Below are 27,090 nucleotides of genomic sequence, written 5' to 3' on the forward strand. Positions count from 1 at the left end.
AAAAGCCTCCAGCCCTTGCTGAAGTCGATTTCCGCCTGAAAACGAGGAGGCCTTCCGCTCTCCAACTTCCCCACTTCTTACAGCGGCTCACCATAGAGAGAAGCGCCACGCTTAGACCGGCGCCTCTCTGCAACCAATCGCCTCCGTTCTTTTTTTTTTTTTTCCTTCACGCTTACCGGAAGTTGGCTCTGCCCAACCTTTCCTCTCTCTCTCCCCCCCCCCGCCCCTTCACCACTCTATCCCTCGAGCCTGAATGACTCGCTCAGAGAAAGGTTAATTAAGGAAGGAGCGGGAAAAAGGGCTGGGCTACGCGCGCCTGCGCAAAAGATGCTGTGGTGCATGCTGGGCGGGCGTCTTCCTCCTCCTCCCCCTTCCCGCCGTGACTGTGCAGATACCGGCGCTTTCCTGCCGTTTAGCCCCCCCGACGCCCCGTGAGTCGCTGCCGGGATGGTCGGGGTGAAGGTGATCGCTAACGACGCCGACTTCCAGAGCGAACTGAGCGCCGCCGGCTGCCGGCTGGCGGTGGCCAAGTTCACCATGAGAGGGTGAGTGAAGGAGCTCCCATTTTCGCCGTCCTTTCGGGTCCCCGCGTGGGGTTTCCTCCCCGTTGGGAGCAGACGCGCGTCAGAGGGTTCACACGAACGGCCTTGCAAGCGTCGCGGGTCGCAGTAGAAGGAGGCGGCTTTTTCTGGGTGCGGGGAGTGGGGTTGGGTGTGTGTGTGTTGAGGCGGTGTCTTATGGGTTGTGGAATCCCCCTTTCCTCTCTGGGTAGCGAGGAAACATCGATGAAGAGCCGGGGTATCATTTTTGGGGGGACCGTTCGCCCCGAAATGTGTGACTTCTAGTGTGAATAGGTTAAAGTCAAATCGAATCAGAATCAAAATAGAGCTGGAAGGGACCTTGGAGCTCTTCTGTGTTAAAAACAATAACAACAACTGTAACAGAGTTGGAAGGGACCTTGGAGGTCATCTCGTCCAACCCCCTGCTCAGGCAGTAGACCTGTGCTAGGGATTTGAACCAGCGACCTTTCTGGTCGACAAGTTCAGCGTCTTGGCCACTGATCCACCTAGCCAGGAATGTTGTTTCTCTGTGTCAGGTAATATATGCGGGTGTATACATAATTTTGTACTTTATTTATTTATCTTGTCATGTTTATGTAGTGTATATTGGAGGTGGTGAGCTGTATGCAACGAAATTTCATTTTTAATGTATGCTAATTAATCTACATTCAAAGTGACACTAAAGTTTTCTTTATTGTCCAACCCCCCACATCCCCATCTCCCCAGCAGGAGACCCTATATAATTCGAGACAAGTAGCTGTCCAGTCTCTTCTTAAATTGATTAGCATCCAAACCAAGACCAGTGTGGGGGTGAAGATTAGCTCAGTATTATCAGGTGTGCAAAAGTTTGAAAGAATGTAAAATGAAAATGGGTAAGATGGATAACCCATCCCCCTGCAACTTCTCCTTGGAAAGCAAGGCTTAAGCCTTGTGTTTCTAAAACTTAGTACCTCGAATATACATGGACTTCAGTTCCCAGAATTCTCCAGCCAGCTACATCTTCAAATTGTCAGGGTTGAGACACATTGGCTTAAGCTTTTCTCCTGACCAAGAATGACATCCTGTCCTTTTCTATTTTGCTTTCTAGAGATAGAAATGCTTATTGTTTGCTCCATCTTTGGAGCTTTGAGTAAAAGGGAAAGCGTAGGAGGTAATAATAGTTGGTACTCCCCATTCTCAGCAGACTAGGCTTCAGGTGACATCAACTTTTTAGCAGATGCAAAGAACATTCTCCCAAAATTTTGGGGAGTATGAGGACAAGGAGATAAAGTCAGGTCAGCTAGCCAGACAACAGCCAGCAGCCAGTTATGAATTGGTCACTACCAAAGCAAATAGGCAACTTGGCAGAAGAGATTCCAGGAGAGAGACCAGAAGGAGTGCTCTGACAGCCTCAGGAAAAGTAAATCTCCTTTTCCCCCCACTAAGAGAATATTGATAGAGGAACCAAAGACTACTGAATGTGGAGCTGTGTTAGAGGAAAAACAGCTGCAAGAAAAGCCCTAGATTGGTGTGAGCTGTCATAGTGGCCCAGGCCTGGGTTGTTTTGACTGGTCCTGATTTCTATGCAGGGCATAGGAATTCCATTAGGCAGAGCTAAATAATAATGTGGCAAGAGGAGACCAAAGCTCTTCGTAGAGAATTTGCCATTTCACTTCCAAAAGCCCATCCAGGGGCTCTGATTGACTTCCATCATATGCCTATTTAGAGGCAGGAACCAAAAAAGTGAAAAAATACGGCAGGTTTCTTTGGAGAAACCAAAGGGGTGTGAAAAAACACTGCAATTTCATTTTTATTTTCAGTACTGCAATGGAGAAGGTTCTCCATTTCTATAATCTGTCCACAGGCTAGGAATGCTTGGAAAATATTTTCCAGCTATCCTCCTCTTCTGATAAGAGACAAAAAAATTTTTTAAGAGAAGCTTTTCAGAGAGGTAATCGGACTAGACTAGAAGTCTTACCTATAGCACCCAGGAAGAAGGAAAGAAGGCATTAGGAAAAACTGACTCATCTTTTAATAACAAAGGGAAGTATACATTGGAGCTCCCCAAGCTCAATAGCTGAAACATCCAGCCAGTAATCAGACAGAGGAGGCAAGAACTGAAGTAAATTTCCCTCAGTATGACCTGCAGTGGTAGACATTTTGCCACACTGGAAAATACACTTTCCAGAGCAGATGGTTGCTGATGAGTTGGCTTTGCAGGAAAAGGCAGGTTTATGCCATCAAGTTCATCTTAGAATGAAAGGTGCAGTAAATAAAGCATTTATGGGACTCGAGCATAACAGAATGCGTAAACTTGCAATTGTGGTTCTCATTTATGATACCTAAATAAAGTAGAGATAGCAGAATTATTTTGAACTTTGGATCTCAATAGTTTCAATAGATAGCAGAGCTTTTAAGGAAATATTACAGTCAATTACAGTACAATTTCCAGAATTGTAAAGTAATTAGTGACTTTCACCCTTTTCTTTTTATATTAAATTCAATCTGTATGTCCACAACTTCTCAGTGCCCATAAACTACAGAGCGAAATATGGAATCTCCTGGAAGTCTTCCACTCCGGGACGTTATATAAAAACAAAATGGCAACTGGTTATGAATAATGTACTCTTTGAAATCTTGGTGTGTCTTATACTCCAGTGCATCTTATAGTCCGAAAAATATGATAACTAAATCTTATTTAAATGCGTAGGATGGATCATTAAAGCCATCAGACACTTTACCAGCAACATTCTTTCCTAGAAGTCAGTCTTCGATACTCTTAACCTTATCTTGTGGGGATAGGGAACTAGGACAATCTCAAGCCAAGCAGCGGATCAGAGATGGGGGGAAAATAGGCAGATGGGGTGTTCAGGGTGGTTGCCCAGCACCTCAATATTGATCATGTGACTGCGGGGGCGATTGCCATAACTCTGAGGATCAACTACCTCTTTGCACTGTCATAAATTTGAACAGTCACTGAACAAATTGTCATTAAGCAAGGACTGTACAGTCATATATTGTTTTATTTCCACTTATCTTACCAATTGAAAGTTAGTTGTTTCTGAATGATAAAAGAGGAGCTAATAATAACATTTAGCTAAGATCAGTACATAAAATTGAATGAAGCAGAATTTCTCCTTGGGAAATCTTAAGCTGTGCCTTCTAGCATTTGAAAGCATTTAAAATGCTCTTAAATGCTAGAAGAGCATTTAAGTATCAAATCCATCATCTGGTGACTAAAAATATAAATCTCTTCCCAACTGTGGTTTTTCTGATGGGAAGGCGAAGCATTCAAACAAGAGTTTATAAGATAGCACAATTTGTGAGAGATTGCATCATTCCACTTGGAATATAGATATTATTCTTAATAACATGACTATTCATAACCAGTTGCCATTTTGTTTTTATATAACGTCCCGGAGTGGAAGACTTCCAGGAGATTCCATATTTCGCTCTGTAGTTTATGGGCACTGAGAAGTTGTGGACAAACAGATTGAATTTAATATAAAAAGAAAAGGGTGAAAGTCACTAATTACTTTACAATTCTGGAAAGAGACATTAGCTTAAATGTTATCAATGAATGCATCCGTCCATGCCCTTTTTTCCTGGTGTTATTGGGCACTACCAGAGTTTTCTCACAAACGTGGTGAATTGCTTTGGCCACAATTCAATTGAACTTAGAGATATCTTATATTTCTGGCATAACTGATTAATAACAATCTATGCTGTCATCATTTAAAACTGTAGTGTTGATTGCTGGCTGAAAGCATTTTAGAAGAGATTCGTATATATTTGTGTTGGAGGAAATTATGCTGATGGATTTTGGCCACAGCATCTCAGTAAATTTCTGTTTGGATGGTGGGTTCTTTGAAAAACAGTTGCTGAAAATAAGCAGCGAGTAAGGAGCTAGTAACGTTATTGCATTTTTTTTGTGACCTGCCTAAGAAACCTGAAAGCTCCATCTTTAAATTTCATGGATGACAGGCAAGATGTGGACAGCACAAGTTAAAATGCAATTGGCTGCTGTTGGATATAGAATCATAGACTAGGGTCGTGATGGCAAACCTATGGCACAAGTGCCATAGATGGCACACAGAGCCATCTCTGTGGGCACGCCAGCCGCCCCCGCTCCCCCCGCCCAGCTCCATCGTGCATCGGCCAGCTGGTCTTTGAGTCTGTCGTGCATGCGCGGGGGCGGGGCACATGCCGAGGACACATGTTCAGAAGGGGGGGCATGTGGGGGCCACTCACATTGCAGTTTGGGGGTTCAATCAGAAGATCAGGTGGCCGGTGCGTATGCGCGTGCTGGAAATCAAAAGATTGTCTTCCCGGCATGCACATGCATGCCTGGCGGTGGCTGTTCCAGTTTCCACTGGTCTTCACATGCGCATGAGCACCAAAAACCAGAAGATCAGGTGGCTGCTGCACATGCTTACGTCGGAAACCGGAAGAGCAGCTGCCTGGCGCATGCATTTGCATTGGCCACCTGGTCTTCCAATTTCCAGCACACGCTCTCCCATTCAGCACTTGGTGCCGAAAGGGTTTGCCAAGTGTACTAGGCAGATACAGCTAGTCCTTGACTTACAACCACAATTGAGCCCAAAATTTACGTTGTTAAATGGGACATTTGTTAAGTGAGTCTTGCCCCCATTTTATGACCTTTCTTGCCACAGTTGTTAAATGAATCAAGTGCCATTGATAAGTTAGTAACCCGGTTGTTAAGTGAATCTGGCTTCCCCATTGACTCTGCTTGTCAGAAGGTTGCACAAAGTGATCACATGACCTTGGGACACAGCAACGGTCATAAGTATGAACCAAGTTGCCAAGCTTCTGAATGTTGGTCACATGATCATGGGGATGTTACAAAGGTAACTGAACAATGGTCATAAGTTTTCAGTGCTGCTGTAACTGAACGGTCACTAAAGGAATTGTTGTAAATCAAGGACCGCCTGTACTTCGTATTAAGTAAGTAAAGGAAACGGGATGAATGCTTATTTCGAACTATGCAGGAAAAAAAATATGAACCCTAGGAAGTGTGTCAAGCGACTCATTGACTAGTAGAAAGGTCCACAATATGAAATAATCTTGGGATAGGAAGAAAATGAAAAATAAAGCCAAGCAACGAGTCCAGTTTTTTTCTATCAAGGGATAAAGCATAGTTTATAAATCATCACGGAAGTGTCATGCAGACTAAATCAATGAGGTCAAAGAAAGTTAAGAGCTGCACCTGGGGGTACAATAGTGCTTAAAAGTTTGTGAACGCTTTTGAGTTTCCAATATTTTTGCATAAATGTCACCTAGGATCTGTTCTCCAAATAGATCATAAAATTAGATAGAGAACTCCAAGTAAACAAATGAGCCAAACACCATACTATATTCGTGTATTTATTTATTGAGAAAAATGACCACCACTCTTAAGTAGGGATGCTGTGACGGTCATAAGTATGAACCAGTTGCCAAGCTTCTGAATGTTGGTCACATGATCATGGGGATGTTACAAAGGTAACTGAACAATGGTCATAAGTTTTCAGTGCTGCTGTAACTGAACAATGGTCATAAGTTTTCAGTGCTGCTGTAACTGAACGGTCACTAAAGGAATTGTTGTAAATCAAGGACCGCCTGTACTTTGTATTAAGTAAGTAAAGGAAAGGGGGTGAATGCTCATTTCGAACTATGCAGGAAAGAAAATATGAACCCTAGGAAGTGTGTCAAGCGACTCATTGACTAGTAGAAAAGTCCACAATATGAAATAATCTTGTGATAGGAAGAAAATGAAAAATAAAGCCAAGCAACGAGTCCAGTTTTTTTCTATCAAGGGATAAAGCATAGTTTATAAATCATCACGGAAGTGTCATGCAGACTAAATCAATGAGGTCAAAGAAAGTTAAGAGCTGCACCTGGGGGTACAATAGTGCTTAAAAGTTTGTGAACGCTTTTGAGTTTCCAATATTTTTGCATAAATGTCACCTAGGATCTGTTCTCCAAATAGATCCTAAAATTAGATAGAGAACTCCAAGTAAACAAATGAGCCAAACACCATACTATATTCGTTTGTTTATTTATTGAGAAAAATGACCACCACTCTTAAGTAGGGATGCTGTGACGGTCATAAGTACGAAAACCAGACATGTCACTTTTTTTCAGTGCCATTGTAACTTTGAACAGTAACGGTAGTTCTAAATCGAGGACTACCTATATTCTTTATTCATTTAAGTATCTGTTAATAGTCTTTGAACTATTCTGTTACAGAGCAATTGTAATTGGAGAAGATAATTGGTGCATCTGAAGGATTGACTTTTCTTGTGGTCTTTTGAAGAGTAGAGACTAGACTTGTCAAACTTGCTGTTCTGCATCATTTGAGTGTTGTGTCGTGTCCGCTCTCACCGCAGCCGGGGTCTGCTTATCTGCTCCCGAACACGGAGGAATGTATGCCTCCCGGCCCCAGTCCTGGCTCCATGCCCAGACAAGCTGCAGAGGAGGGGGCACCTCCCGGTCCCAGCCCCTGGCTCCATGCCCAAGCAGGCTGCAGAGGAGGGAGCATCCCCCGGCCCCAGCCCTGGCTCCATGTCCAGGCAAACGGAGCAGCTAGACCCCTCCCCCTCCTCCACAGCATGTGAGCCTGAGGAAAGTTTACTTCCAACAGCTGATTGGAGTGACCCTCACATCAGAAGATTGGATAGGCGGAGGCAACAGAAGGAAGGGAGGGGCAGGCCTTAATGAGTGCTGAGTCATGGAGCCACACCCCATGGCCTATATAAAGGATCTGCTTTCTGGCAGTCTCTGAGTCAGGCAAAGTCGAACTTATCTTGCTGAAGTCACTTACTGGTCTCCTGCCTGCTCTGAGGACTTTGCTAGGACTTTGGGCAGAGCTGCAGAGGCAAGCCTGATTCGGATTTCCCTGACCCGGCCGTCAGCGGAGGAGTGGGACACGACATTGAGTGAGAAACTGCTCCCTGTTCTACAATAGAACCGTACTTAAAACTAATCTTTGTTTTTGTGTTTCAGTGCCTTTGTGCCATGTACAGATTCTATTAGTTTAAAATCTATTTTCGCTTTTTCCTTTAGTTCAGGGGTCTCCAACCTTGTCAACTTTAAGACTTGTGGACTTCAACTCCCAGAATTCTGGGAGTTGAAGTCCACAAGTCTTAAAGTTGACAAGGTTGGAGACCCCTGCTTTAGTTAACTTGTTCAGATACAGGTAGTCCTCGACCTACAGCCACCATTGAGCCCAAAATTTCTCTTTAAGTGAAACATTTGTTAATTGATTTTTTGCCCCATCTTATGACCTTTCTTGGCTCATTTGTTAAATGAATCCCTGCAGTTGTTAAGTGAATCTGGCTTCCCCATTGACTTTGCTTGTAGGAAAGGGAACTAAGGGACCACATGACCTTGGGACGTAGCAACGGTCATAAGTATGAAACAATTGCCAAACATCTGAATTTTAATCAGATGATCATGGGGATACTGGAAAGGTCGTAGCTGTGAAAAATGGTCATAATTCACTTTTTTTCAGTGCCGTTGTAACTTTGAACGATCACTAAATGAACTATTGTAAGTCGAGAACTATGTGCTTACAGTAAATGACTAAATACATTATCACTATTGAGCTAGGTATGTTGTTGTTGTTGTTGTTGTTAGTTGCGAAGTCGTGTCCGACCCATCGCGACCCCATGGACAACGTTCCTCCAGGCCTTCCTGTCCTCTACCATCCTCTGGAGTCCATTTAAACTCACGCCTACTGCTTCAGTGACTCCATCCAGCCACCTCCTTCTCTGTCGTCCCGTTCTTCTTTTGCCCTCTATCTTTCCCAGCATTAGGCTCTTCTCCAGTGAGTCCTTCTTTCTCATTAGGTGGCCAAAGTATTTCAGTTTCATCTTCAGGAATCTGGCCTTCTAAAGAGCTAGGTATACAACTTAGCAATGTTTCCTTTTTTAAATGACTAGTTCTTAACTGAAATTTGGCATCTTATTTTTCACTGCCAGTTTCATTCTGATAAAAATAAGTAAATAGCTATAAATATACAGGTGGTCCTGACTTACGACAACAATTATACACATTTCTGTTGTACACATGGCAGATGTTAAGTGTCTTGTCCCATTTTACAACCTTTTTTTGCCACAGTTGCGAAGTAAATTACTGCAGTTGTTAAGTGTTATAACCTTCCCAGATGGCTTCCCCGTTGACTTGGCTTATCGGAAGCCGGCTGGGAAGATTACAAATGATGATCACATGATCCCAGGACAGTGCAACTGTCACGAGTACATGCCAGTTGCCAAGCAACTAGATTTTGATCATGGTGATGCTGCAACGGTCCTAAGTGTGAGAACCGGTCATAAATTCATTTTTTTCAGTGCTGTTATAACTTTGAATGGTCACTAAATGAATGGCTGTAAGTCAAGGACTACCTTTCTTGCAATTTGTTATCGTAGTTTGCTTTTATGGATTTGTTTTTTGAAAGATAATAGAATGAGATCAAAAGAGTGATGCAGTGGCCTAGAGGTGGAGCTCTTACCTCACTATCAGGAGGCTGTGAGTTCAATCCTAGGTAGCAGTAGATATTTCTCTCTGGGCACAACGAGAATATATCTCCTGAATGTAGCTCCGCATTGGCAATAGGAAGGGCATCCGGCCAGTAAACACTGTGCTCCATTCAGGTGCCCTGACTCCACCCCAATGTAAGGGAGTACAGGACCATTAACAGACAAAAAAATTAAAATAATTAAAATTAAAAATTAAAATTTTAAAAATTAAAAAATTAAAACTTCTTGTTCTGTCAACAAGTTGTGAGATATTTATGAACGTGGGGTGTCCTTTTCTAGATCAATTGTATTTGCATGTTTTTTTAATAGAGGCCCTTAGTTGTCTATTCTCTCAGTGTGCTTGGTTGAAATGTTCTTTAAACATTGTTTGAGATATATTTCTGAAAATTGAGAGAGATTATTTATGGGATTATAGTGAAACAGAATGGTAGAAAAAACGATTGCTACCAACCTGCCTTCCATTGAGGACCTGTATACTGCACGAGTCAAAAAGAGGGCTGTGAAAATATTTACAGATCCCTCACATCCTGGACACAAACTGATTCAACTACTACCCTCAAAATGACGCTATAGAGCACTGCACACCAGAACAACTAGACACAAGAACAGTTTCTTCCTGAACGCCATCACTCTGCTAAACAAATAATTCCCTCAACACTGTCAAACTATTTACTAAATCTGCAGTACTATTAATCTCCTCATTGTTCCCATCACCCATTTCCTTCCACTTATGACTGTATGACTGTAACTTTGTTGCTTGTATCCTTACGATTTATACTGATATTGATGGTTTCCTGATTTCTTATTTGTATCCTATGACTATCACTAAGTGTTGTACCTTGATGAAGGTATCTTTTCTTTTATGTACACTGAGAGCATATGTACCAAGACAAATTCCTTGTGTGTCCAATCACACTTGACCAATAAAAAATTCTATTCTAATTCAGAATCGGGGTGAATCTTACCAAAAAAAAGATCATAAATGTTTAAACTGGAGTGCACCTATCAAATGATGGCAAATAATATTGTGGTGAATGTAGCCTGGATTCCCAGGTGAGAGCAGAGGAGTAAAGACAGTGAAGTATAGATAGTTTGTGTGAGAGAAAGAGAATTAAGATGACTTCTCCCTATTGGTTCCCAGAGTATATGTTTATGATTCAAATTCCTTTTTGGGAATCTAGCAAAAATGAAGTGTCTAGCACAGGATTGCATTGGCTGGTTCAGGAATTCTGGGAGTTAATGTCCACAGGTCATAAAGGGGACATCAACTGCAGGGTGGATTTGATTTAAATCACTAGTAAAAAGGTTTGATTTAAATCAACTCGATTTAAATCATAATTTTTAAAGAGCAACTGTCATCACTGTCCCACAGCGGCTCCTCCTCTGACCCGCTGTTGACTCACTGACAGTCCCAGTGTTGCAGAATATATAGCCTCATGCTGCGTAACTAAGCTCTATTTTATGCCGAATAAACTAAATTATTAATGTATCTTAAATAGAAAACTATCTTTAGATAGATTTTTACTCCAAAAGTATTTTATTAAAATAAATTTGATAAAAATCAAAAAACGATTTAAATAAAAAAATCCAATTTAAAATTTAAAAATCTGATATTTTTTTTAAAAAATCATCAATTTTTATCCACCCTGATCAACTGTAATAAAATGGTAGTCAGAGATGGTAGGAAACTGTTGGTATATTCTGTTTTTCTTCAACTGAGCTTGTTGATGCCTCTATATTTTTTTCAGCTTTATATACATTGAGGACATGGTAGGGAAGAAATGCTTTTTCCAGTACCAATCTTCATCTTCATTTATTCTTTGTTCCAGTTTGTATTATCAACTGAATCTCTAGGGTGACTAGCTACCTAAATGACAAATAGTGTTGTTGAGTTGTGTATTTTCCTCTTTTTTTTTTCTTGGCAGATGTGGTCCTTGTTTGAGGGTAGCTCCTGCTTTCAATGCTCTGAGCAATAAATATCCCCAAGCAACATTTTTGGAAGTTGATGTACATCAGTGCCAGGTATGTAGTGCTATATATGTGTATTTGGCTGATTATGAATGAACAACTGTCACAGCTTTAGAAATGGCAAATAAATTTCATTTAGGAACCCACTGACTTTAATAAATGTAATTACCATAATGGAAGACTATAGATTTGTATATCAGGAAGTCAGTTGTGGCTTATTATTGATAGAACTCTTAAAAATATATTAACTATCAAACCATCCATGTATTCTTTGGTAAAATTTCTACTAATAAATTGTTTTACTCATCCTTGCTGCCATAGGTAAGCTTGCAAGCACCTGTTCTTTTTCTACTGTTACTATAGATTGAATATCAGTAAGGAAGAATTTGAAAATTTTGTGGTTTTTTTTTAGCTACTTCATAACTGTGGTGTGGAATCTCTTAGTTATGCTTAAATAGGCCAACTTGACAAACCAATCAGTAAATCAAGAGTAATCAATCACATTTAAGAAGCACAACAGTTTGCAATCAGAAATCAATGTATCCGGTCTTTTAGCTTCTGTAGTAGAGTATTGTGCCCAAATAATGGAATTATATTATATTCCAGAAAGAAGCAATTTCCTAATATGGATACTGCAACCACAAAATTTTGCTAGTGGTCCTAAGCCACCCCATCTTTCTGGAGACCATCAACAGATGCTGGTGGTATGTGCACAGGACAAGTTAGACAAGTCTGTCCATGTGGAGAAGGTGATTCTGTTAAGTTCCTGTTAGGAGCCCTGGTGGCTCAACAGTTAAACTGCAGCATTGCAGGCTAACTCTGCCCACTGCAAGAAGTTCGATCTCAACTGGCTCAAGGTTGACACAGCTCTTCCATCCTTCCGAGGTTGCTAATTAATGGTCACAATATGCTGGCATTTCTGAACCGCTCAGAATGTTGTAAAGCAATATAGAGCGGTATATAAATCTAAGGACTATTGCTGTTGCTAAGTTCCTCAATGTCAGGCCATATTGGGCTTTATAGGTTACAGTCAGCACTTTGAACTGTATCTGGAAACAGAAAGTAATTGATAACCAGTGCAGCAGCTGTGAGATAAGTGCTATAAGAAGCCACTTTGGTCTAGTGCTTAAGCATTATGCTAGAAACCAGGAGGCTTAGTTCTAATCCGTAGGCATAGTCATAGTCCGTAGTCCGTAGTTCTAGTCCGTAGGCATGAAAGTTGGCTGGGTAACCTTGGGCAAGTCTCTCTCTCTCTCAGCTTGTTTTGTGGGGAAAATAGGAGGAAGGAAGAGTATTAGATATCTTTGCCATCTTGATAACTTATAAAAAAATTAATACACTTTGAATTGCTAATGTGCCAGCCAGTTTATTTTGTACCAATTACCGTTTCCAAGTGCTCTTCAAAGTCGGTCCTTGTAGAGCACATTGCACTGATCCAAGAGATTAATAAGTGTGCAAATGAGTGTGGCAAGGGCCTCCCGCTGCAGGTAGGGTCACAATTGGTACACCAGCTGCAGCTGAGCCAAGCTGCCCCCCCTTCCCCCAGCCTCCAGCTGCCTTTTAAAATGTTTCTATGCCGTGCTAATTACTGGTTTTCTCAATGTTAGGGGACAGCTGCCACTAACAATATATCAGCAACTCCGACATTTCTTTTCTTCCGGAACAAAGTGCGAATTGATCAGTATCAAGGTGCTGATGCGGTGGGATTAGAAGATAAAATCAAACAGCACCTAGAAAACGATCCTGGAATCAATGAGGATGCCGATATTCCAAAGGGATACGTATGTGGATCTTATTTGAACATTGTTGTGATCGGCTAATATGGTACACTGCGAAACAAGAATGTTTTTGTGGGGTGCAGCGTTTGTACAGAAAGGAGAGCTGTTTTCCCAGCTTCAGAGATTTCTGAGGTTTTCCTCTCGGTTGCTAGAAACAGTTTCAGAATATTAGAACATTTTCAAAGCGGTCTCCAATCTCGGTCACAAATACAGTTTGTGTGTGTCTATATCAGGGGTGTCAAGCTGCCGGCCTGTGGGCTGGATGCGTCACGTGCAGGCCACACCCACCCCAGCTCCACAAAGGGGAAAAACATCACGTTACATCATGTGACAGCAACATGATGCCGCGAGTTTGACACCCATGGTCTATATCATTCATCTATCTATCCATCCATCCGATCCCATCCATCCATCTATCTAATCTAATCTAATCTAATCTATCTAATCTCATCCATCCATCTATCTATCCTTCTATCTAAAGGCCTGATCTGTATGCCATTCTTTGTTAGTTATTTCTTTCAGTGATTTTTTCTGAATATACAACCTTTGCTTTTATGGCCTGCAAGATTGATGGGTAATAATCCCATTTTTATTGGGTTTTGGATCTATTGAATTTTTTTGTGAAAGACTCATTCACCCTAAAATCTGTTTGGTAGCCTTAACCCTTAAATATTTACAGGGTTAGGATGTTTGGGGGGGAGGGGTTGTTTATTTTTTGTTAAATTTGGGGCACAATCCGCTTGAAGCATCTTTCTTGGGCAGACATCCTGAAAGCCAATTAGCACTCCCTTTTTAATTCTGTTGAAAGTCCAGAGAGGAATTTATTTCTAGTGGTCTATGTCTTTTGAGAATGTGATTCTTTTTGAGGTACCTAACTCAGTAACTTTTGCCGTCGTTATGATTTGAAAAAGTTACAAATGGTACTGGCAGAAGTTTAAAGTTTACATTGACTCGGGGGAATGGGAATATTATTAATTTATCAAATGTATATGCCGCTCATCTCACACTACGAAGTAGGCAGAAGAATGTGGCAGTGGAAATCAGTCTCATTTTTATAATTCTTGAACATTAAAACTATTTAATAGCAAAATTTAAAATAATGTAGAAGCAAAGCCATATAGAATACAGGTAGTCCTCAAGTTATGACCACAACTGAACTCAAAATTTATGTTGAGAAATGGGAAATTTCTTTAGTGAGTTTTGCCCCATTTTACAACTTTTCTCGCCACATTTGTTAAGTGAATCACTGCAGCTGTTTAATTAGTAACACGGTTCTTAAGTGAATCTGGTTTCCCCATTGACTGCTCGCCAGACAGCTGCCAAGAGGGATCACATGACCCTGGGACACTGCAACCGTCATAACTGTAAGTCGGTTGTCAAGCATCCAGATGTAAATCACGTGAGCATGGAGATGCTGCAATGGTCAAGGACTACCTTTGCTATAGAAGCAAAGCATGAGCCAAAATCCTCTTTGGGATTCTTGATTTTATCTATTTTTCTTTTCTTTTTCTTTTTCTTTTAAGTTTTAGTATCAAGGGACATTTGAAAGCTATATCATTCTTTTCCCTCCAAATGCCAGTTGTCTGAAGTGGGGCAGTTCTTTCCTCATTCAGCTGCAGACATCATAACCATGCTGAAGTGAGCAGTGCTGAAGGATGCTGAAGTGCCTGCTTTATTTTTATAACAGTGTTCCGACCATTCAGGATATATTACTATAAACTGAACAGATGGTGGCTTAACTAAACTTTTATTCATAAAAGAATGGAAGGAATGTGACTACCACATAAATCTGAAAGGAAATTCCCTGGAGAAGATTGACTATCCTTACACAGTAGAAGAGGAGAAATATTATTTTTTTTGATACAAGTTGTTCTCGACTTACAACCATTCGCTTAGTGACTGTTCAGAGTTACAATGGAACTTGAAAAAAGTGTCTTATGACCGTTTTTCACACTTAACAATCATTGCAGCATCAGGTGGTCGAAATTCGGCTGCTTGGCAACTGGCATGTATTTTTGACCGTTGCAGTATCACAGGGTCATATGATCACCTTTTGCAACCTTCTGACAAGCAAAGTCAGTAGGGAAGCCAGATTCACTTAACAACCCGTATCACTTAACTGCAGTGATTCACTTAACAACTGTGGCAAGAGAGGTCATAAAATAAGACAAAGCCCATTTAACAACTGTCTTGCTTAACAACTAAATATTGGGCTCAATTGTGTTTGTAAGTCAATGACTACCTGTGAACTGGTGTTTGACTTGTCTGGAAGAGAGTGGATCTGAATTCTGTACGAAGTAATCTACAGGATCAAGATCAATCCACTTAAAAGAGAATCTATTATTCAATAAGAGTGAATTTACATATTTAGTGGCCTAAAGACTTCATCAATAATTATAATATACAGCCACCAATTATCATTTGTTCCTACACCAAAATGAAACCAAGCAAGCCATATTAGGCCTTATTATTATGAGCCATATAGCAGTTAAATAACCACCTTCTGATTTTTAAAAGTTACAAATCTTTTGTGGGTGTTTCAAGCCATTATAGCTTGGCAGAAACGTTAGTGCAGTCCTGATCAGGGAGAGAGGGGCAGCATCTGTACTGTACTTGAAGAAATCCTTACTCTATTGTAATTCTTACCCATCAGTCCCATGGATCCAGAAACAAAGAAATTTATACAGGATATTTTGTTTTGTCAAACTCCATCTTTGGAATTGGCCCCAGGGCTGAGAGGTAATTGCTCTCGGCAAACGCTTATCATGTGTTCCTTATTCAAGTCTTACCTCTGGGTTCCTGAATGTTGCAAATCACGATCTTGTTTGACAGCAAGAATGACACACGTGTGTAAATGAGAACCTTAATGTGACAAAACACTCAACTAGAGCTGTCACTTTCATTGCAATTTCTAAGCAGTGTTTGATATTCTGCTCGGTTTTTGCCTCTCGATCCAAATACTAATAGAGTTACTAACTGGCCAGGAGGTCAGTAGGTGGGGTCTTTGCAATTGCAGTGCCTTGTGAGTTTGTTTTTCCGTATTAGCAAATGCAATCCATTACACTTTGCTGAAGGCTGGTATTTGCAGAAACCTAGAATTACATTAAATGAAAAAACAAACAAAAAGCCTTTGCATCTCTTTTGAGATGTTAAGTACTTGAAATTCACAGTTAAATGGAGACAAATCCTGTAATGTAAATATATCCCAGATTACCTTTCCAAATGAATCTTTCTTATGTAAATAACTCCCATGAATATAGGCCACTTGAATTTGCACCAGTTCAATTTACAAATGTTGCCTGTGCCACACTGACTTTCTTTGCATATAGTGTGAATGAAAATAAGTCATGCTAATAGTTTACAGAATATGCTGTTTAGCAGCTTTGGCTTGACACCAGGCAACTATTTCCACCTGTTAACAAGATACCGGTAGTTGGTTTTAAAACTGCCTGCCACAAATGGACAACATTTGGCAAAATTCAAATTTAGTTACAATTTTATTAACCAGTTATTGTTTTAAGAACATCTAGGTCTCTCTTTCTCAACCTTGGCCCCTTGGAAGATGTGTGAACTTCAACTCCCAGAATATGCTGGCTAGGGAATTCTGGGAGTTGAAGTCCACACATTTTCAAGCACTACAGTTGAGAAACACTGCTCTAGGTAGTACCTAATGCAGAACAGCCAACTAATGAAAGCTGCTATCTTTTCCTTCCAGATGGACTTGATGCCATTTGTTAATAAAGCTGGATGTGAGTGTCTTAATGAAAGTGATGAACATGGATTTGATAATTGTTTACGTAAAGACTCCACCTTCTTGGAATCAGACTGTGATGAGCAGGTATTAACAACTTTCAAAAATCTTCTGGACAATAATTGTTTATTTTTCAATAGAGCAAGTACTGTATTTTTCAGAGTATAAGACGCACCGGAGTATAAGACGCACCTTAGTTTTTGGGGAGGAAAATAAGAAAAAAGCTGATTGGCAGGTGGATCGGCCTCCCGAAATACCTCCAATCAGTCGTTCCCAGAGGTGAAGTTTAGCAACAGGTTAGTTGGTTGTGAGCTCTGTGCCTTGCTTTTTTTCCTGTCTCTGAAAGCCTCTGAAACAGAGCTTCAAAAAGCTTTTTTTTTTTCTGAAAAGGCTTTTTTTTCTGAAGCTCTGTTTTGGAGGCTTTTTTTCTGAAGCTTCTTTCAGAGGCTTTTTTCAGCCACTGAAATTTCCGTTTGCGAGGCTGGGCGGGGCTACATTCGGAGTATAAGACGCACCCAGATTTTCATCCTCTTTGGGGGGAACAAGGTGTGCCTTATACTCTGAAAAATACGGTATTTTCCTCTGTGTATTTATTCAAATCACCTACTCTGATTCGGATGTAGATACAAGGGAACAAGTAACCCAAAATTTGTGCAGCGATGTGTTGTCTACCATGCATTTGAGCATTCTGTTCTCAATCTTTTTTTTCCCCCTTTCCTCCACAGCTGCTTATAACAGTAGCTTTTAATCAACCGGTCAAGCTTTATTCTATGAAATGTCAAGGACCTGATAATGGTAAGTAAAAAAAAAAAAGATTATTCCTCAAAGAGAAGTTCCACTGTTTTTAATTTTAACCATGTTGATTTTAATAATAGAAAGATAAACTACGGTTTTCTTTTCTCTGTTCTGTTTTCTGTTCTCCACATTGCAGGACAGAGTTAGAACAAATTAATTGAAAATACCATCAATGCATGCGGAATGTGGCAAAACAAACTTATCGAGCCCTGCTTAAAGCAACTGCATTCTAAAGTCACTTAGATAATTTTGTCTTATAATGGAACCATATTGTGTTTCATGTTACTTTGCCTTTGAGTACACAACATATGTAATAATAATGTAATTATTCTCATTAAATAATTAAACCATAAGCACAATCATGTAAATAAAACCAGCTTTTGCTTTGATATTGGCATTTACCTTTCATGTTTAGCTTGAGCTTAATGGTTTGGCAGTAGAGTCTAGGTTTCTGAAAAGGATTGATCATGTTTTTATTATAGGTCAAGGTCCGAAATATGTAAAAATATTTATCAATCTTCCTCGATCAATGGATTTTGAAGAGGCAGAAAGAAGCGAACCCACTCAAGCTTTGGAACTAACCCCAGATGATATTAAAGAAGACAGCATAATTCAGCTTCGCTATGTAAAATTTCAGAATGTTAACAGTGTAACTGTGAGTACAAAATCTTGACTGCCTTCCCAGTAATGCAATTGTGCCAACTTGAACAAAACTGTAGTTTGAAACATGTACCGTCATCCTAGAATTCAGGTTCAAAATTAGCTGCAAGCAAGCTTGAGTCTCACCAATTATGTTCCGCAGACTTAAAATTGAGTTTATTTTATTATTCTATGGTTTTGACTCATTTTCTATGAATGTGGATCTTTCATGGATTGTTGACACTTCTACATATATAATTCAGTGCTTGTCTCTTCTCTTTTAGTTATTTGTCCAGTCTAATCAAGGTGATGAAGAAACAACAAGAATTGCATATTTCACATTTATTGGAACACCAGTTCAAGCAACAAACATGAATGATTTCAAGCGAGTAAGTTCAAATTTGGCTTCGAAACAAGAAACAATTGTAACTTGAATATGGTGTGAATCTTACACATATTTTCAAAATTAACTGGCAATGTTTTCAAAAAGAAAAAGTTGAATTTGTTTCTTTGGAGTCTTTATTCTGTAAAAAGCCAAAGAATGCATGGTTGCTCTAAAAAGCTTATAAGAACTGCTTAAGCCAGAGATTTCCATGAATAGTTACTTACCCCTAAAAGGCCAAAGTGAGTTTGAGGAAAGAATGTAAGAAGCCAGGAAAAACATTGAAGAAATAATATAATATGACTATATTCTTTACTCACAATGATTATTTGCTCCTGCTTAATTTCTCAGCCTCCAATGCATACTTTTTAAATTCTCTCTGATTACAAAAAGTTAATAAAATTACTTCTGTAAAATGAATAAAACTTTTTTGGGACAGCAAAACTGGCTTTGATACTGGATTCTTAGTTGTACAGTGAAGCCACCGTTTGTTTATTTAAACAATTTGTTAAGGCCTCCCCTTTTCCAAAAGTGACTTTGGGCCAAATACAGAGGTCAAAACAATAATTAAGAAACCTAAGTGACCAAGACTCTAAACTCAATCCAACTCATGATATAACCATATTAACCAGTAGAGCTCACTTAACCACATGGCCCAAGTTTTAGAAGGAATCAGCAAAATCATCATCTAGCAATAATCCTGCTTTAAAAAATAATAATAATTCTGGATTAACACAGTACGTAAGAAATTGGTGTTTGTTGATTATGTAATTAAAGTGCCTTAAACAATAAGCTTTCTGAAGTTGAAAGCAGAAAATGGGAGTAGTCAATCATTCTTTTGGGAATCTTGACTTAAGGAATACATTTAAATCTTACAAATATGCATGGTGTGTGATGACGTTATTTTGAAATGTTTGAGGCTTACATAAACATTTGTTTCGTATTCCAAAGGTTAAGTTTGATTGTACATGTTTATCTACAAATGTCAGAGGAGTTATGACAATAATCTTTCTCTTGAAATGTTTCCTTCTCCAGTCAATACCTTTTAGCCCCTTTAAAAAAAACAAACAGATAGCTCTCTTTGATCATCATCATCATTTAATAGAGAGGAGTTTGGGCAACTGTATGGAGCTAGCAGAGCGTTTAATGGCCGAATGCCCTCCCTGTCACCAATGCAGAGCTTTGTTCAACAAATATATCCTCAGTGTGCAGAGAGAGAGAGAGAGAAAATATCTGCCTCTACCTAGGATCAAACTCACAGCCTCCTGATAGGGAGGCAAGAGCTCCACCTCTAGGCCACCGCACCACTCCAGGTAGATCTCTTTGATCTACATTAGAAAAGTAGAGAGACTAGAAGTGATAGGATGCTTCCTTTGTGGAAAGTTCCTTGCTTAGAATTGTTTTTTCTTGGTGAATAACAGCAACTGCAGTTGATTGTGCTACCTGGAGTGATTATTACATAGCCTGTAGGCTTATCCTTAGCAGAGGCAGCTCTGGAGCTGAAGCGTTAGGACTATTGCTTTGAAAAAGAAAGGTAGAAGTAGCTGAGAATTCTACCAAAGTCCCTTTAATGATGTGAAGGAGGGTATAATTAAAGATGCCTCTTAATTTGTGGTACATAATAAACAGCAGGAAAGACGCTTGGAAACAAAGAGTAATTGAGAAATTCCTGGGGCTAAACTGGATCCTCAGCTTAGCTTTGTCCTTCTTTAATTCTGAGGTATAGAATACCAAGTAGAGCTAACATGAATGCAAGATGAGGATTGCATTCATAGTTGCAGTTGAAAATATCTTTGCTACATGGCAACATGCCATTCATTTATTTTGGTCTGTTAGTTCCACAGTCTTCTATGAAATCTGAGGATGAGAGGCCTTAGAAAATACCCTATCACTGAATCATTAATTTTGGGCTTGTAGGAATGCGATTCTCATGTTTTTAGAAGGGGAGAAAAAGTGTCCAGCTTTCATTTCCCTTTTGCTCTTTCGATCCCTTTTAGTAAATTCTTCATCTACCCCTTTTCAGGGCTATTAACTTTCCAGAATAACTTGAGCAAATGAGCAAAACTCCACAATCTAGGAATGTACCACTCAGGGACTTGAGAATCTTCCATTTCCCTTTGGACCAGGGCAAACTACCTCTGGATTATAAACTCGGGGACAATTGGGAGAGGGGTTTCCTTGAAATAAATCTTCTGAAATGTTCTAAAGGTATTCTAACCTTGAAACAAGTTTGTTTTGTCCAGAACATTATGTGTATAACATCTCAAACTGCACCTCCAGAACTGCATGCTTTAGAGATGGGTTTGGCAAGGTCCAAGAGGGAAACAGAACATTCTGGAGTATTTTGAAATACAGTAGTTGATTCTGTGATCAACTACTTTGTACATTTCTACTACCTGTAATACTTATTATGCTTCTAGAGGCTTTCTCTCTTTAATTTGAAATGCTAGCTTTAAACCCCAAGCTACCATATAACAAAATTCTGCATGGAAAATATAACTGTGGCTTTTTGAGGTGATTATATTAATTCAGCAGTTTCTGGATCTACTTTTAAATACCCCTTTTCTTACTGGAATATGTGACTTGGAAAGTTGATAGGAAAAAGTTGTCTGTGTATCACAGTCACCTTTTCCTGGGAATCCAAACATATGGAGATTCTTCTTGCTCCTTGCTGGGTTACTAGTTGATGAAAAGTTAATCCAAAATCTCTCCAGTAAATTGAGCCTCATTTTAAAGACTTGCAGCATGAATGGGTCCATATCCAAGGAAGATTTCTTCCATTCACTCTAACCCTGGCCATTGATGGATCAGTTACTACAATTTGTAGTGATGGTTGCGAATGTAACCGAAAAGACCCAAGTGCTCTGGAAACATTTGGCAGACAAATCAGATATCAATACCTTGAGATTTAACTCACTCCTCATCTCTTGCATCCAGAGCTAGGAATTGTGGTGCACTGCATGTTTTTTTTTACTCATTGTATGCAAGTTTAAATTGCAGGGAGGAGGGGCAGAGAGATTTTCTCAATTTATGCTAAGTAAGATATGGCATGCCCTGCTTCCCTTTTGGCGACTTTCTTTTAGCTTTGGCTTTTTAAATTAATAAATATTAAAAAAATTAAAATGAATTAGTTAAATAAGTATTAATACCGTTTTAATTTTTAAATTAATTAAATTTAATCATGAATTAAATAATTTAATTAATAACCTCCATACGAGGAAGGATTATTCTGCCTCTCTCTGGGGTGAAAGGTGTTTGAGGGGGCTAATATATGTGAACTTCATGTAGCTCTCCTTGGCATGGCATTTTCCCCTGTTCATTGGCTACTTATTTTCTCTGCTTCATTGTTAACATTCTATTTTATTATTTTTCAGCATTTCCCTGGCCCAAAGAAATAAAAATGCAGAAGATTTTTGTTCTTAAATGAGCTTTCTTTCCACCGCCCCTTTCTGCCTCCTCCCTCTGCTCCTCATTTGCACAGTTCCACTGCTTTTGGTACCATCAATTCCTGCTCACCATCTTCTGGGACAGCTTTCCTTCCTCATTCTTTCCTCATGGACTCGTCTTTGTTTTTACCATGCGTTTTTTTTTAATTCTTCTTTTAATGAGCTGTTTTGATTTTGAAATGCTTTCCTCTTCTCTTAAACGCTTCAACATTTCACGACATTGGCATTTTTTTTGTTCCAGTCCTCACAAGAAGTTGAAGGGTGCAACCAGGTTCTCTATTCAGACTGAATGATCTCTAGCTAAGCCTTTCCTGACAGGATTTCCAAGTTCTTAAGATCCCCTCAGGGCGGGGTTCTTCTAACTTCTCAAGGGTTAAATTGATAACAATAGAATTTTGCTGGTCCAGAACATATATGAAGCTGCCTTAAATTGAGCTAGATTATCCAGTTTTGTTAGATCTGCCTGGCCAATTTTCTGAGCTACTTTGGGGAACGAGACACTGAAATTGAGAGTGTCTTGGGCCGTGACACTGAGTTATGGGCCCTTCAAGGGATTGTCTGGATTGAGATCCTGTAACTCCGACTGTAATTTTCTCTGACAAATCAATTTACTTTTATCCGTATTGTTACTTTCTGTGGAAAAATATTTCATATGGTGTTTTAACTTACAATACAGCATGGTGGTTCTTTCAGAAGGTAATTGAATAGGAAGCCATCGGCTATGTTTTCTGTTTTCACATATGATTGGGACCATACCTATCAAATTGCAGTCTGATGGCCTTGCCAGCTGGATAATCTGAGAATTGTAATCCTAAAATGTCTGGAAATTTGGGAAGGCTTTCCGTCTTGGTAGATAGATTCAAACAAGATAATTAAAATTTTAAAAAATGTACTTCAGCAATTGCTGCCTAAATAAGGAACCTTCTTCCTTCCTTCCCCAGCATAATGAATGGTGTTGGGTGTTCCCACTTACATCAATTTTCATTATTCATTTAGAAATCCAGCCTGCTCTGTGGTGCTTAATGACAATGTACCATCCCTGAATGGAGTCTGTCAAAAAAAGCTGCAACTTGGGCAGCAAGCTTTAATTCCTAAAAATGATCAGATTAGGAATTTTCCACCCAGAACTTTAAAAGTGGGAATTTTTTGAATGATTAATTCATACATGTTGCATGGGATGTGCCCAATTCATAAACAAAAATGTGCCCAAAAAATGAGGCATTAGAAATAAAAAATAATGCACTGTTATTTTTCCTTTATCGTTATAGATATGAGTTATTGTGGTTAAGAATTCTTCAGATAGATCTGTGTTGATAAACATCAATGCTGAAATGTTTAATTTTTCAGATAATACACATGGGCCACCTGAGCATTTCCCCTTCTGAATGGTATAGATTATTTTTATGCGGGGGAGGGGTGATTGATGCACCTCTGCTAACATCATAATTGTCTAATTTGTGGTTGTAACTGTCTAATCTAAACCAGAGTACCGTGCTTTAATCAAAGCCAAGGAATAAATGTTTGTTTCACATTTCTGTCTAGTTTAATTTGGCTTTTTATATAACATGCTTAATTAAATCTTAACTTGTTTATTGTTTTCCTTCTGTACTGTTACATGACATTTTAATTCTTTGTTACCCTGAGTATTTTTGAGCACCAATGTCTGCATGCCATTATATCTATTCTAAAGATTAGCCTTTTCTTTTTTTTTAATGGCTTATATAGTGAATGATGATGATGATGATTTTTTATAAAAAAAAAATTTCCATTTTCCAACATCATATTTATGTACAAACTGTTATCCATCATTAATCATTAATTTTTATTTATTGCTGATTCGGGCCTGCCTGACTGCCACTTCCTTTCTTCACAACCTCCCTCTACTACTTTCCCCTTCCTTCATTTCCTTCACTTTACTACTTCCTTTCCTCCTTCTCCACTCCTCCCTTCTTCCACCCTTTCTAACCTTCTTATTCCCCTCCTCCTTCTCAACTCTTTCCTACCTACTTTCTTCCCTCCTTCTACTCCTCTCTCCCTTTCTTTCTGAAATGGCAGTCGGGCAGCCCCAATATCATTTCAAATTTTAATTTCATATCTTCAATCATTACTGTACATTAATAACCAATCCATGTATCATTTCCCCCCCCTTCCCTCCCCCCCCGGACTTCCCAGAGCAAATACCAGGTATTATGACCAACAATCACAAGCTAAGGTATACAAAATATACATAAACTCCTACCCCTCTCTAAAACTTTAAATCCCCTCACAATAAAAATAAAGAGATACGAAAGAATAAGAAAAAAGAAAAGGAACAATACCAATACAATCTTCCCTTCACATATTACTTCTTCCTACAGTCCATTTTTAAAATTAGTCCATCTTCTCAAATTCATATTTTCTCCACTTGTATATTCCTTCAAATTTCATAAGTCCATTTCTTAAATTACATTCCATCTTCTCGAGCTCAAATTTTCATCATTTATATATTTCTTCAATTGTCAGATGATTGATTATTTTTATGTATGCTGGTTCCAGTTAGCAGTTCACTTCAGCACTTACCAGTTATTATTTTGAGAATTCAGTATTGTGTTATACAGAGTTGTGGTGTTTGAAACTGCCTCATTAAATGTCGAGTGTTTGTCTAGGGCAGGGGTGTCAAACTCAAGGCCCAGGGGCTAGATCCGGCCTGCGAGGTGCTTAGAACTGGCCCACAGGGTCGCCCTGGAAACAGTGAAGGACCGGCCAGTGGTGCCTCTGCCAGTGAAAGTAGAGCTCGGCAGAGGGTTGCAGGAGACTGTCACAACTGAAAAATGGACCTTGTGAGGGCCACTTACGGCTCTCCCGAGCTCCGTTTTTGCTGTCAGAAGCTTCTGACAAGCCAAGTCAATGGGGGAAGCCAAATTGGCTTAACAACCGCATGGTTCACTTTAGTGATTCGCTTAATAACTGTGGAAAAGTTGTAAAATGGGGCAAAACTCATTTAACTGCCTTGCTTTGCCATGCAAACATTCAGTTGAATTGTGGTCATAAGTTGAGGACTACCTCTAGAGGCCCTAGAGGTATTGCTGCTACTCAAAATGATGAGGTTACACTAGACTGCAAGTCTTGGGGAATGGCCCAGCACTCCCTAGGATTGCCACACACTTCAGGCGGGCAATGTTCTCTTGCTATTGAAGGCCTCAGCGGCCTACCTGAGGCTGTTCCCGATTGCACCAGGCCTCCGTTCTTGAAACAGTTTCAGGGGAATGCTCTTTTGTGGCCTGACAAGCTTCTGAAAGCTGATAAAGGAGAATATTTGTAGGTCAGAGGTCCTTGGTGCTCTCTGAGCTTGGTTGTTTTCTTGCAGATGTTTCATGACCTAAACTTGGTAACATCATCAGTGCTGCTGATGTGACCTAGTTTGTTGATGTCACTGATGATGTTACCTAGTTTGGGTAATGAAATGTTTCCAAGAAAACAAGCAAGCTTGGAGACCAGCAAGGACCCCTCTGAAAGAACACCCAGTTCTCACACAGTTTTTGGAGACTTTTGAGGCCATGTGAGAGCACACCCCATTTTAATGCAGCCTCCACAAATCAAGAATGAGGTCTGCTCTCAAGAATACTTCTTAGGTATTGATGAATGCCAGTATGTCACCCAAAGCTTCACGATGCCACTGGCGTAGATACATTACAAACTAACATTTCATTCAATGCACACTGACCTACCAAAGTTTTAAGTTGCTTTTGTCCTCATGAGCATATTGTAGAAGTTGCAGATCCCCACTGTAGAATTTAGCCTTAATGTGAAGCACTGTGGAACCATTGTAGAAAAATAGTTACGCTATGTTACAAGTTTTTGTGCTGTTTCATAGTAATGAAGTAGGTGGTGCACATTGATCTGTATCTCATACCGAGCTCAGGAAGACAATGTTTTGATCTGATTGTCATCCCTGTCACATTTCAGCAGAGCCGTGCTTTCTTAGATAAAAATTAAAAAGTTCTTCCATTTAATCCTCACTCTCATCTCTTATTAATATGCCTGTTGGAAAGACATCGCAGTACCTTCTCGGGTAGTTTCTTTTGAATGAGAGGATCTATTTTATCCACCTTTTCTTCAAGAGGTAACTTTCTCTTTCTCTTTCATAGGTGGTAGGAAAAAAAGGAGAAAGCCACTAAGATGCAACCAAGATGCTGGAAGGGCCTTATCACACACTCAGCGTGGAATTTCACATTAGCTTCAGCTCATGGAAGGTCACTCAGCCATAACCAGAGACTGTCAGTCTGTTCCATTTTACTGCCATTACAAATAAATCAGTGGATTTTGTTAATATGAGATTTCACTAAACGTGTTTTCTGTTGTAATCTTGGAGCAAAAAAAAAAAATTGTAAATAAAATCCATTAATTTTGTCAAAATTGCAGAGTGGAAGAATTGCTGTGTCACTTCAGTGATGAAACCCGGAATCGTACCTCCTAATTCATATAAGCTGTGTGTGTATGAACATTTGATAATATACCGTATTTTCTTTCCATAAGACGCACTTTTCTGTCTCCCCAAAGTGGATGAAAATTCTGTGCGTCTTATGGAGTGAATATTGCTGAAGCCCTGCCCCCCCCCACCTGCCAGCCATTTTTGGCCTCTGCGTGTCCCGTTTTTGGCCTTGTGCCCCATTTCTGGCCTCCACGTGCCCCGTTTTTGGCCTCCAAGGAAATAGTATTAAGAGGGTTACTATCCAGTTGTGAACAGTAATGTTATGTATGTTGAGCTGTATTTGAGGACACTATCATGTCAACGAGGATGGTGGTAGGGTCTGAATAACAAGTTTCTGTGAAGAACAATTCAAAGGATCTAGATTTATTTCAGTCGGACCATAAGGAAGGCTGAGCGTCAAAGAATTGAGGCCTTTGAAATATGGTGCTGGAGAAGACTCCTGTGAGTCCCTTGGACTGCAAGGCAATCAAACAATCAGTCCTAGAGGAGATCAACCCTGACTTCTCTTTAGAAGGCCAGATCCTGAAGATGAAACTCAGATACTTTGACCACCTAATGAGAAGGAAGGACTCATTGGAGAAGAGCCTAATGCTGGGAACAATTAAGGGCAAAAGAAGAATGGGAAGACAGAGAATGAGGTGGCTGGATGGAGTCACTGAAGCAGTCGGCGTGAGATTAAATGGTCTCCTGAGGACAGTAGAAGACAGGAAGGCCTGGAGGAAAGTTTTCCTGGCGGTCGCGATGGGTCAGACACAACTTCGCAACTAACAACTTTTTTTTT

At 39.8% G+C, this 27,090-nt stretch overlaps 1 protein-coding gene across 1 annotated transcript; it reads left to right on the top strand.

Moving 5' to 3' along the window:
• The first annotated feature begins 317 nt into the window (after positions 1-317).
• TXNL1 (thioredoxin like 1) lies at positions 318-26,233 on the top strand. The gene is made up of 8 exons (XM_058170583.1): positions 318-545; positions 11,005-11,101; positions 12,655-12,828; positions 16,541-16,663; positions 17,302-17,371; positions 17,854-18,026; positions 18,295-18,399; positions 25,966-26,233. Exons 1-8 carry the CDS (start codon positions 448-450, stop codon positions 25,993-25,995), a joined length of 870 nt encoding a protein of 289 aa, XP_058026566.1. The 5' UTR covers positions 318-447; the 3' UTR covers positions 25,996-26,233.
• The last annotated feature ends 857 nt before the right edge of the window (positions 26,234-27,090 follow it).

The sequence above is a fragment of the Ahaetulla prasina genome, chromosome 2 (genome assembly GCF_028640845.1).
Source record: "Ahaetulla prasina isolate Xishuangbanna chromosome 2, ASM2864084v1, whole genome shotgun sequence".
Lineage (NCBI taxonomy): Eukaryota > Metazoa > Chordata > Lepidosauria > Squamata > Colubridae > Ahaetulla > Ahaetulla prasina.

Excerpts from the sequence above, each read along its gene's own strand:
- TXNL1 (XM_058170583.1), top strand. The coding sequence starts at position 448 with ATGGTCGGGGTGAAGGTGATCGCTAACGACGCCGACTTCCAGAGCGAA. Across the intron at positions 17,372-17,853 it reads ATGTCAAGGACCTGATAATG|GTCAAGGTCCGAAATATGTA; the intron begins GTAAGTAAAAAA and ends TTTTTATTATAG. Across the intron at positions 18,027-18,294 it reads AGAATGTTAACAGTGTAACT|TTATTTGTCCAGTCTAATCA; the intron begins GTGAGTACAAAA and ends CTTCTCTTTTAG.